Raw genomic sequence first — 13,059 nt, forward strand, 5'->3', positions numbered from 1 at the left:
TCGTCTGCAAACAATCGTACTGTAGAGCATATGTTGGCGTTTAGACCATCCATGCATATTAGTCATAAAATTTGTTCGAGTACGGTTCCCTGGGGCGCCCCAGATTTAACTTTGGCTAAGTGAGATAGGTGTTGATTGAAAACTGTGAGCGGCCCGTTGAGAAGCTTTCGATCCTCTTGGGAATTGTCGTGTCTGTGTTTAGGTGTTAAAGTTGCTTTAATAACCGGATGTGTGGAACCTTATCAAAAGCTTTCTTGAAATCTATAAGCACGGCTTGGTACTTCAGACCAACAATGTATGGCGTTATGGGGATCAGTAAATTAATGGAACAACTGCGTTTCGCAGGAACGTCCTTTTAGAAAGCCATGCTGATTATGAAAAAAAAAGAAACCTTGCTTCGTTGGGTATTTCATAACGACTGCTGATATGATAGGCTCTAGAAGTTTGCAGGTGATATTATTAGCGAAAGTGGACTATAATTTGAAGCTATTGAAGGGTCACCGAATTTTAGTAGGGGAATAACATAGGCGATTTTCTAATCGTGTGGCACACGCTCGGAGTCGATAGACTGCTGTGACAAAGCGGCTAAAATGTGGCATATGTAAAGCTGGGTTAGCTTAAGAAGTTTCGGGTATATGCCGTCAGGACCTGGTGGAGAGTTAATTGGTGACCGTCTGTAGTTGCTGATATGTCCTGAGGGTCGATGGTTACGTAATTCAAGTTAGCACTTAAAGTTGTAAAACGAAGGTCGGAAGAAAGGGGCAGTTCGCCCGCAAATACGGAGGTGAAGAAACTGTTAAATTACTCAGCTGTCTCTGCGGGGGGGGGGGGGGGGGGGGGGGAGGGGGAGAAACTGTTCATCCTTATTCATCGATATAAGTGTCTGTGAAGAGTAGTTGCGGTTTTTCACTTTCCAAAACTTTTTTGAGGCGATGGTTACGCCATTCAAGTTAGCACTTAAAGTTAGAAAACGAAGGTGCACAAGAAAGGGGCAGTTTGTCAGTAAATATGGAGCTGAAGAAACGAAGAAACTGTTAAATTCCGCAGCTGTCTCTGCTAGGGGAAGAAACTGTCCGTCCTTATAGATCGTATTAAGAGTCTGTGAAGAGTAGTTGCGATTAATCACTTTCCAAAACATTTTTTGGGTTTCTTCATAGAGAGGTTGAAATGTCGTGATTGTAGAACTTCAGCTTTTTCAACTTCATTTTGACAAAGACGCGCATGTTCTTGGTACAGTTTCCAATCTCGATCAGATTCCATGCGTTTTGCTTTTAACTATAAGCGCTTCGTTTTGTTTATGCAGCGTTTGATGTTTGTGGTAAACCAATTGTTTTGAGTCATCTTTGATGCATTGCAAGGCCGCTTGTATAGATACGGTAATAACATTTAAATTACAGAAGGCGAGCATATCAAGAAAATTTTGGCATTCTTGTTTTCTTGTGCCGATTTTAGGTCTGCACCACTGCCAATCAATGTCGGGGTAATTAAAGTCTGGGGCAAGGATTATTGATGACGTTGGAAAATTGTCGCACTAAGTCCAGTGAACAGTTTAGGTTCTCGGTGAAGTCGTTCGATGAAGTTGGCGGGCGATAGCGAAACCCACCGGTGCGAGTTGCAGACAGAGATAATTTTACTGGCACCCCATAAAATCTCAAGTCATCACCCAGTTTCGATAATTTGCGCTTGTAGATGCTTCTTGACAGTGATTAAGACGCCGCCACTTCGACATGCAATCCCATCTTTTATGAATACAAAATAGCTGTTTGATATAGCCAGCTCGTGATCATCAATGTCCGGTGATAACTAAGCTTCTGTGCCGAATATTATGTTAGCGGAACATGATTCAATGAAACCACAAAATTTGGCTTTCTTGTTAAACAAGCTCCGAAAGTTTGAGATAATAAAGGACGAAACAGTGCACGATCGTGTGTTCTTATGTCACTGTACCTTCTGAGGCGTGTCACTTCTGGGAAGTGCCGTAAATATGGCATAACAAAGCTTTGACGGTCCCAGATAGTGGACCGTGCTTCCAATGTGCCCGTAGTGACACCCTTTAAAAATGTTAAAACAAGCAATGTTGCAGGCATTCTTTGTTCGACAACTCTTGAGCACTTGTAGCCTCCATTTCCCTGTGAAATTGTGTATTGTTTGCACTATAGTGCGCTTCATATAGTTCTTATGTGTAGTGCTCGTTGATATTTCCTTCTTGCTTCATTTTCCTCTTTATTTTTGCCTTACTAGAATGTTTTTGATTTTGGCATGGTCGGCTCTCAAGAGCTTTTGCTTCCTCATTTGATTTTTGTAATAAAAATATAGAAACAGTAGCTTTGGGCAAAATACGTCGAATTTTTTTTTTCACTGAATAACGAGCCATCTCATCGAGCCGGTACTAGCTAACGTTACGCATGTCCTGCACTCATTCGCGCATTATGATTGCACGCCATTCGAGAGAAATAGAAACCAAAGTATGACTATAGTTACTGACCTTTCAAAAGGAAGCACTCTATGGCAAGAACTGGGTGCCAACGGTAAAGACTTTCGTTATATTCGTTCATATTTTCATTCATTTTGATTTTATGAGTTTTTTTTTATTTTGCCTCTACTATGTGGCCGCTTCTCAAAGAAATTGATATGCAATGTCAGAACGTACCTCATTTTTGTACTTGATTTATTCGCTCGCTACGTCATGGAAAACGTACCGCGTGGTTCGTTCGAACGTGAATGGCGACTTAAGTGCAAGGGGTTCGGCGTTGGAATTTTTCCGCGTCCAATTACTTTGTCTCAATTTCTTTATTTCTCTTCCCACAGTGTAGAGGGTAACGTGCCGGACGCACACGTGGTTGACCTCTGTGCCCTCTTCTTCCTTTCTCTGTGCCTCTGTCGCCGTCGAGGAATGTCCTGTTTCGCGCAAGGACCTCCAAGCTTCTCGCACACTCACAATGGCGCTCGGCTAAATTTTGCCACCGTGGGCCAAGCAGAAATTTATAGCACCGTCAAACGTGAAGAAGCGAAGGTCGTTAAATGCTGACGTGGACTTTGCGAGGATGTCCCCTGGAAGGCGCAGTGTCTTGAAAGAAGGAGCTCGAAGAAAAAAAAAAGCAACAAACAATGGCAAGTAGGCAGGCGGCACGAGCGTCGCCACAAGTTTTACGCCGCAATCCGTCCACTTTCAACATTATAGCGGGAGCTGCGTCTTCGAAGACGCCTGCCCAAAACGTGATTCAGGGGTTGCTGCACGCCCAAGACGTCAAGCTGGCAAACGAGTGTGTAGAAGGCTGTTCTTTACCCGGTGGACTCTTTCACACCAGTCAAGTCGCTCGAGGAACTATCAGCTGTTGGGCCACAGGGAGATGGAACAGTGACTGCGCTCTATGTTGACGGTTTTTCTCAGCTTTCATGCTAATACAATAATACAATTTCAAACTTTTCACGACACTATTGTCGACCGAACTTGCGACCATCATTAGGTATTTCTGTGAACTGATCTGAAGGGATGTGCAATGAAACATATAACTTTTTTTTTTCTCCTTCCTCATGCAGAATAATGCCCGCAGTAATGTTTTCAACACTGAATTATTCGTTACATTATTTTTACAAACTGTTTATTTACATTGACATTTTTATTAATGTTCTAGTGTTGTTAAATTGATGATATAATACCGAACTGTTATGATGTTACCATGCACTTCTTTTGTGCACGATTTATTGCTAACATGTTCTACAGTTTCGGCACCTTCCAACCATGCCTGCAATATTCAATGAAGAAAATAAATAAGCATTCACTTGCTCAGTTGATTTCCGTTGCTGTTGCAAGAACTTTGTTTTATCAAAAAGTACACAAATCGACTGACATGAAGATTGCCATTGTATTTACTTAAGATGGCATAAATTTAACAAGTAATGTGCGATGATTCTTCGGTATCTAATAAATATGTTTTCAGGAAGTTAAGTAAAGCACCGTACAGCCGACTCAATATGGTTGTAGAATCCTCAAATGAACGCACTAGTTAGTAAATTTCTCAAGGACCTTACATCTATTTCACACTGACAGGACGTGGGAAACTGCTTGTCGTAAGAGCAGATAGCCAATGACGCTGTAATGAGTGCTTATATCTGTCTTTAGCCAATCGTAAAAACAAAAACTGCCACAGTAAGTCGATTCCCCACCCCCGCCAGAAAAGTAAATAAATATGAACAAAAGGGAGCTGCCCTTGCTACGTGCCGAAATTTTAGGCTGCTCATGGTTGGAAAGCTTAAAGAGTTTCTTTAGCTGAGTTTAGCAATAAGGGCATTCAACACAACTACAATTTTATTTTACTTTCTAGCCCCAGCCATATAATCTTTCCCCGAAGGAATTTACTACCTAAAGTTTTTCGTATCGTACGATATATTTATTTCTTCATGCTCTCTGGTATACGTAGAGTTTAATATTCAAAGGGCATAAAATAAACTCATTTTAACATCAGAACCTAATTCCAGAAGAGTGATGAACAAAACAAAAGGATTATAGCTTGAAAGGACCCCTGAGATATGTTCAGCGCGCAGGGAAACAATTCAGCAATTCATTGTCCTTCAAGTAATCATCTTGGATGTGGATATCTCCAACAATGAGGTGGAAAGTAGACCACTGGCAGTCTCTTTTTTTTTCCTAATAATCTTTTCAGCAGCCCGATAGTCACTTTCCTGGGTTTTCAAGAACAATTTCATTGTATCATTATGTTTTTAACTTGATTGTTCAAGCAATATGGAAGTGATCAGAATTTTACAGACTTGCGTATTCAATATGCACCACTTAGGTCGCGGGATCGAATCCCGGCCACGGCGGCCGCATTTCGATGGGGGCGAAATGCGAAAACACCCGTGTGCTTAGATTTAGGTGCACGTTAAAGAACCCCAGGTGGTCAAAATTTCCGGAGTCCTCCACTACGGCGTGCCTCATAATCAGAAAGTGGTTTTGGCACGTAAAACCCCAAATATTATTATTATTATCAATATGCACCAAGCCGATAAGATTACGGCTGAACTTCAGAAAATAAATCTGCTTTTCTTTTACTTTCTTGAATAATAGATCTTGATACAGATAACAAAAATGAATCGGAACATTATCTTTTATTGCCGTCTTACTTTTCATTGCGAATCACTTTGTTTTATCTTATTGTGCGGAGAAGTTGGTGAATTTTTTTTTCGCTATACAATTTCCAGTTAGAAATCTGTTTAGGAACTCTGAAACGCCCCTCCACGTACTCCCCCAAAACAAACCTGATAAGCGGTGTTGCACTGATATTACTGTGAAAATGATATTGAGTATGGGACGCAGCATAGAAGCTTTGGGCTTCCACGAAATTTCAAGAATGACATGGGTTAGATGTGGGTGGTGCCACCAAACAAATCACCGTGATAGCCACCTTGCAGCAATCTACCTCGATAGCTTCGAGGTTACGATTTTTATGACATTCTGCCAAGGAGTACGACATCAGGGGATTGATTCTCGCTGTAGCAGCCGCGCAACAATGCAGAAACGCTCGTGTGCGTAGGCTTAGAGACAGAAAGAAAGAGAAGGAGGTTAGCCAGACACAGGCCCGCTTTGCTACCCTGCACTGGTGGAAAGGAATATGTGGTTGAAAAGAGAGAGAGAGAAAGCACAGTTTGGCACCCATTTGAAAGTGCGTGGAGGACTGTGCGTGGTCTTCGTTCATCCACACAACAAGGACACCAATTCGCAGCTTTGGCCCTCCACCTTGGCCAAACCGAGCTCGGTGTGGAGGAGAAATTATGTGCGAGAATCACTGACGAGCCTGTCAACACCGGCGGCGATGTAAGTGCCCCCCTGCGGCTCGAGTACCCGAAATGGACATGCCTTTTACCACGGAAGAACTCGAAGCTTCCTTGACTGTCTCTAAACTACCATCCTCTCCAGGCCTTGGCGGCGTCACCTATGCTGCCCTGGGATACTGTGACCAACAGGCAAGAAAAGCGCTTTTGAGCAGTTTTAACAACTCACGGCATATATACGTACAGTTCCACACCAATGAAGTTAAGTAGGCTGGTAACACTGCTAAAACCCGGAAAATCCCCGTTGAACTTGGTAGCACTCCGTCTTATTGCTCTGGCTAGCTGCTTCGGAAAGGTGATGGAAATTATGGTCGTTGCACGTCTAGGATGACATGTCGCCTGTCGCAGTATCTGCTCCACTTCCATGGAAGGCATTCGTCGGGGCCGTTCTTCGACTGGCAGCGTCATTCACCCGACAACGTTTGTGCAACAGGAGGAAAGCCGTAAGCGCATGTCACTTGCGCTCCTTTTCGACGTGAAAGGCGCGTGTGACAACGTTGCACATGACGCTATCATCAACGCCCAGGATATTATTGTTATCGGCGAACGCATGCTCCGTTGGTTATCCGAGTACATAAATCGCCGGTCGCTTTTTTTTACAGCTGCGCTATTTCGATTATGAACAACGTCTATAACCACAGTATTGTCTGCTTTCTTTTTATTACTTTGTATAATGAAATGAATATGCAAATTTATTTTCCTTTGAGACATACACAGTGTGTTCCAGCTAACTTTAGCCAGAGTTTTAAAAATATGCAAATGCCACGTAGCTGTACAGAACCAAAGTATTGTTGTTTGCCGTCGCACAGATAACTTTTTTATTCCGCCTAATTAGATAATTAGTGTCAACTAATTAATGTACTTCTACAATATCGAAATTAGTTGGAAAATGTCAATGAGAAAATTGTAGAGCAACATGAAAAACTCCCGATGCAGCTATCGATTGCTCAATACGTGCTACATAAAAGCGCTTTTCCGAGCGCGAAAGAAGCCTGCAAATGCACGCAATATTGCCGCGCGACTGCCCGCTCGAGGCACTTTGCGGGCAGTTGCGGGCTTCTTTCACGCTCGGAAAAACACGTTTATGCAGCACGTATTGAGCAACTGAAAGCTGCCTAAGGAGTTTTTCCTGTCGCTCTACAATTTTCTCATTGACATTTTTCATCTAATAATAATATTTGAGAAGTTGATTAATTAATTAAGACTAACTACATTATTAGGCGGAATGAAAAAGAAGATATAATCTGAGTATCTACAAGTGACGGCAAACAACACAACCTTGGTTCTGTCCAGCTACGCGGCATTTGCATATCTTAAAGCTAGGGCTAGAGTTAACTGGGGCACCCTGTATGTGGTACCCGCCGTGGTGGCTCAGTGGCTATGGTGTTGGGCTGCTGAGCACGAGATCGCGGGATCGAATCCCGGCCACGGCGGCCGCATTTCGATGGGGGCGAAATGCGAAAACACCCGTGTGCTTAGATTTAGGTGCACGTTAAAGAACCCCAGGTGGTCAAAATTTCCGGAGTCCTCCACTACGGCGTGCCTCATAATCAGAAAGTGGTTTTGGCACGTAAAACCCCAAATATTATTATTATTATGTATGTGGTCGTGACTCGACGAACCGGCCAATTGGTGCAGAACGAAGCCACCTTGTCCGTGTGGTAAGAACGAGCTTGAGGAAGAGGCATTTTTCATCTGTCACGTTAAACAAACCGTAAGTGCCCTAAAGTGGCACTGAAAAAACTCTGTTTGTTCACAAGTGCGACCGGGCTTAACGCTTACCTGATGGCCGCACGCCTTAACCCACTTGTCACCCGTTTATACTGATTTCAATATTTAGGGCACGGCTTCTCTAAGCGCTACTTCGGCCGCTTAACGTTGAAGAAGCAGCATATTTAAGTACACGCGTTTCCAATCACTTCAATCAACCGGGACACCAAAAGTTTTCCGACTCCTTTCAGGGCTCTAAATATTTTCAGCCCTTTCTGCACATCAAACGTTCCACAAATGCCCGTGCCTCGGTCGAACTTTAAAGTCAAGTGCTGACGACCTAGTAAATAGCGACAGAAATATTGAGAGCTTGCCCCTCGCTCTTCTATTTTTTCTAACACGGCCTAAAAGCAATATTCCCACCGTTCCAAACACCAACCAAACAGTCGATGTTGTCGTCTCACCAAAGTTAAGCAGTACAACGTACGAAGCTTACTGCTACCGCCGGGCATTGAGAAAGCGGCCGACAACGAGCTAATGAGAGAGGTACTCGGCATTGTCGCTCCTTGTAATCACGAATTCTTCATTCACTGAAGCATTCCGATAACGGAAAAGAGCAAAACCGTCCGTTCATTCCAAAGAACCGTGCCGAATTTATTCTGCCAATTGCACGTGACAGCCACAACGATAAGCTATACGTAGTAGATCTTTCATGAAAATTGTGCAATAAAAGTGACCAACTGCGTGGGCAGGTCGCTTCTCGTTCTTCCGGTTCCTACGCGACATCTTCCGCTCTTGCAGCAGCACTATTCAATACCTACCAAAGTGATCTCGCTTCTCGTCGCTTCTCGTCGCAGCGCTAGATTTAGCTCATGTTGCTCTTTATCGAGCAACATCGAGCAACATGAACATAACGTCTATATCGTGGCTTCATAGTGCGCTGTGTGCGACATTGCCACAACCCACGCCTGGCAGGTGTTTGATCTAGCAAGGAATGTAATCGGTATTGCGTACAGCTGAACACATGCTGGGCGGAAAGTTCCTCTTCATAACACCAATTCCTTTCTTCTCGTCTTTCCAACTCTTTCGCGAACCCCCAGTGGAGAGTTGCCAACCAGGCAATTTTCTCCCCACCCGCCTCTTTCTCTGTACTCGTATCAATCTCGAAACTCGTTCTCAGTAATTATATTCCAAACGAAAACGCAGCGCCAGTTACGTAAAGGCGACGAAAAAAGAAAGCGTTCTTCACGTGTTCATATGAGTCGTCGACGAGCTTGTCCCTACGCGCACTGTGTTAATAATTAAAGCTCCAGTCGTCATGCTACTGCAATAACGACCGCTGGGTACAAAGTTACGTGTGTGCTAGTCAAACGCAAGTAAATACATGTTGACTATGGTAGTTAAAATACGTGAAGATATGAATACTAATCAAATAGTATCATATATATGTTCGTATTCGATTAGAGAATCGAAGTTTTCGAATATTTGTTTCTGTTCGATTATAAGGGAGAAGAGAAATCAGTGGAGGCCTCAAGGGAGGGAGACCAAAGCAAATGAGGACTTTTTCCACTAGTCGTATAATAAATAGTCGCCTTTTCCGCTGAAGGATAGCTGTGGTTGTTGGGTAGAGGCACTAAGTAGTGACACAATGCATGAGGCTAATAATCTCCACTAAATAAATGAAAGCCATCTATTCATCATGTCTTAATTTTAGGCAGCCTACAAACTTTTTGTCTAAATTCAGAAAAAAAAAATTAACATGTTCTCGTCTCGCCACGTATTCATCCCTTTAAAACAGTGCGCCCTGTTGCAGTATGTTATCAACCTCCTTCAACGAACACAAAACTCACTGAGGATCTGGCGAAGTGTTGTTGCCTTGTTTCATTATTGTAATGCGATAGTGCACCAGAAACTGTAATAAATTGCTTTTCAGTTACAAGCTGTTCAGTGGACCGAACGTCCACTTGTGAGTGGCATTACGTGTATTTATAAAATGATTTAAATACGCGTAAGTTCTTTCTTCACCAGACGGACTTAGAGGGAACAGTATATAACACGTTATATCGAAATGAGAAAATATTGGGTATTCTATTCGGTAATCGAAGATTGCTTTTCCCAAATATTCCTCGCCAGTCCGACTAGGAAATTTAACTACAACAACACCGCTAGTGCATCTGCGGTAATAACATTTCTTCTTTTTTTTTTTTCGTACGTCCTGGTCTACGCGTGTGCGCTTGTACGTCATATTTCCCATCGCCATGCTCATCACTACATCACGTGCCGAGCTCATAAACTTTCAGCGTGGACGTCAAGAGCTCTCGTTATAAACACTCGCCGTCTCCAGTTTCCGGGAAACGTTCAATAGGATGTCGTTTCCTGCCTATGACCTATTGCAGGAAACGGCAAAAAAAAAAGGGGGGGGGGAGGGGAGATGAAACATAATTTTCTGTCGTTGCGTTCGTGGCTGTAACTGCAGTGGCGCGAGGTTGCAGGAGAAGTGCTCACTTACTTGAAGTACGTGAAGATGAACAGTGTCACACACAGCGCCACCAGGCTGACAAGTGAGAAGACGAGAAGAATGTAGCTCGCAATGGCGGGAATGTTGCTGGGCCCCGACTGTCACGGAAGAGACAAGAAAGAAAGAGAAACAAATGCGTACTTTTCGATAGAAGAGATTGGCTTCGCGTATTCAAGGTCTATTAAGGGAAGAGTAGAAATAAACATAAAATGAAATAAGCGTCCTCTAGATCTTGCAGCAGCAAGTGTTTTGCGTGACAGAGGACCGATAACGAGTGCTGACGAGCTCACACCTCCTTCTTAACAATGTGCGACAGTATAAAGCATACGCACGTACTTCGGCAATGACTGGGGAACCAGCCGGCACATTTACATACATAGTGACACCAGCACTTACCCCTTCCTCAAATATCGGTCGATATGCAAATGCTGAAATATTTTCGAGCAAATGGGGATTTCCGGAAGCCTAGCAATCCTAAATGAAGCCGATCATGCTCAAACGTCAACGCTCTGAGCATTGCTTATTTTTTTTTCTTTTCCATATTTTTCTCATCCGCGACTGCTGCTTCGCAGTACTGGAAAGGAAGAAGCTCAGGATATAACTGTCGTAATTAAAAGAAATCACAAATAAACAAAACGGTGGCAGTTTTAGTGTTCATTATGTTCGGAGCAGTTTAACATCGACCTGAATTGAATTCTGGTGTTTTACTTGCCAGAATCACGATTTAATTTTATATGAGGCACGCCGTACTGGGGGACTGCGGATTTATCTTGACCGCCAGGGCATCATTAACGTGCGTTCAACGCACCAGAACCGGGCGTTTTTGCATTTCGCGCCCATCTAAATGCGGGCGCCGCGGTCGGAATTTGATCCCGCGATATCGTGCTTAGCAGCGCAACACCATAACCGCTATACCACTGCGGCGGCTTTAATATTCACCTGTCGAGGCAGTCGCTGTTCAGCAGTCGTGAGTGACTGCATCTCAAGCATATTCATATTTTTTCTGTAATTTCATTCGCCCGTTTTCGAGTATGTCGCTCTTTCTCTCTTTTTTTTCTTCTGGGGGAAAGGGAACGGTCATTGCACTTCCTAGCCCTCATATCAGCCCTATGTGCACGTATAAATTCCCAAAAATTTTCTAATGCACCTTGTGTGGTCGATGACAGCTCTGTTTATTCGTTGTCGTCGCCGTTGTTTATTTTGTTTCGTTTCCTTTCCTTTTTTTTTTTTGCATAGCAGTTTGAACAAACAACTTATGCTGCAAGCATGCAGAAAGGCAAAATACGTCTACAGGAATATGAGAAATAAAAACAACACAATCAGTTTTCTGTAATGCGCTGGTGCTTATGAAGCTTACAGTACGAGCTTACATACGTGAAGCTTACAATACAATATGAACTTATTTGTGAGAGGTTGTGCCGCCGGCCCGCCCATAAGCAATGTCAAATTGGCTCATATCTTAGCATTCCTGCTCCAACAGGAGCCTTTCTAGCGTGGTCAGGACGTCCGGATATGTGTAATAATTGTTGACACGCTAGACAACAATGACTGATGTGATCTTTAGCAGAGTATAACGTTGGGCTTGAATTCACCTCCTCAGTACAATTCAATTAGCTCTGCTCACGTGACGATAGTTAATTAAAGAACATAAACTGGATGCCGTAAACGATGTAGAAGAGACGTATTAGCGGCGGTCACACATGCTAGACGAAATAATAGGGATCCTCGCGAAGCGCGTATCCCGATTTCGAACATTCGCTGCGCGCTAATCTCCCTACTGGAAGATAATGGTTGTTAAATTACAAATAAATGCTGATAAAATGATCACGTGCATCCAGCGAATTATGGTTGACAGCGAAGTTAAGAAACTCAAAATGCAAAAAAAAAAAAAGCGCGCACCAACCGTTTCAGCGTGTCAACGCGCCGCACGCACTGGTCCTATGAGCGCCTTCTATTAAGCTGCTATCGGGCTTCCTACATTGGATGTCAGTGAGGAGCAGATATCGGACGCTAATGTAGGGCTCAATTGCTGGCGAAACGAGACGGTCATAACGAACGCTAACGAGGGAACATGGAGAATTGCGAAGTCGAAGCATCTCAGTCATGAGTATGAGCAATAATGACAGATCAACCCGGCCGTCATTGGTTTCAAGAAAGCTATTCGCTCTAAAATACGCCGCTAGTGCTTCGAGTGCAACATCGGGGCGGGCTAAGCGCTCTCTGCTTGGAGTAGAATTGTTGTCCAAATAAAATGGCACGCGAAAGAGGACTAGAGTTACGAGCTTTCTCATTGACCTAATTACCTCTAATGAAGGACCGATAGAATAAAAGAAAGAAGGTGCAGATGAAGTTGTAATTATAAATTTAGATGCCTCCACTTACTGTAGAGTCTGCGTTTATAAAACCGTCGAGTCAATTACTCTGCTTTATACGTCATGCACCTAAGCATTTCTATCTGTGGTGCTCTTCAAAATATCTTGAGTCTTGTTTACATTACGTTCTCACGTTCTATAGCCAACACCTAAAGAACAACCCGCCGTTGTGGCGTAGTAGCTTTTGGCGTTCCGCGGCTAAGCATGAATTCGTGGAATGAAATCCCGGCCGGAGCGGCCGCATTTCGATGGGGGCGAAAGGCAAAAACGCCCGCATGCCGTGCATGGGGTGCATGTTAAAGAACATTAGATGATAAAAATTCATACCAAATTCAGCCATCCCTCCCCCCCACCTCACTGCGGCGGGTCTCATAAACGTTGCGTGTTTTCGACACGTATAAACTAAGAATTTGACTTAATATTTAACGTGCTCAATAATACTCTTGCTTGTCCTAAGGAAGGCCGACATACCGAACTGAACAGCATTGTTATTTTAGTTTCCTATAGATCAAGCGATATGAAGATAATGCAGTGCGTTGTCGCAGAAACTTGGTAAATTGATACTTCTGTCGCTGTAGAAACATAAGCACACCTAGCCAATGTTGTTGGACAATAAGTAGGAGATAC

The 13,059-nt window shown here is 43.4% G+C and overlaps 1 protein-coding gene across 1 annotated transcript in view; it reads right to left on the reverse strand.

Annotated features, from left to right (window-relative positions):
• Positions 1–13,059, reverse strand: part of LOC142570280 (corticotropin-releasing factor receptor 1-like) — a 184,562-nt gene that overhangs the window by 109,479 nt on the left and 62,024 nt on the right. Inside the window, exon 4 of the mRNA XM_075678674.1 lies at positions 10,052–10,158. Coding sequence (XP_075534789.1) covers positions 10,052–10,158 — 107 coding nt within the window. The remainder of the gene's footprint in view (positions 1–10,051; positions 10,159–13,059) is intronic.

The sequence above is a fragment of the Dermacentor variabilis genome, chromosome 2, assembly GCF_050947875.1.
Source record: "Dermacentor variabilis isolate Ectoservices chromosome 2, ASM5094787v1, whole genome shotgun sequence".
In the NCBI taxonomy this organism is placed as follows: Eukaryota; Metazoa; Arthropoda; class Arachnida; order Ixodida; family Ixodidae; genus Dermacentor; species Dermacentor variabilis.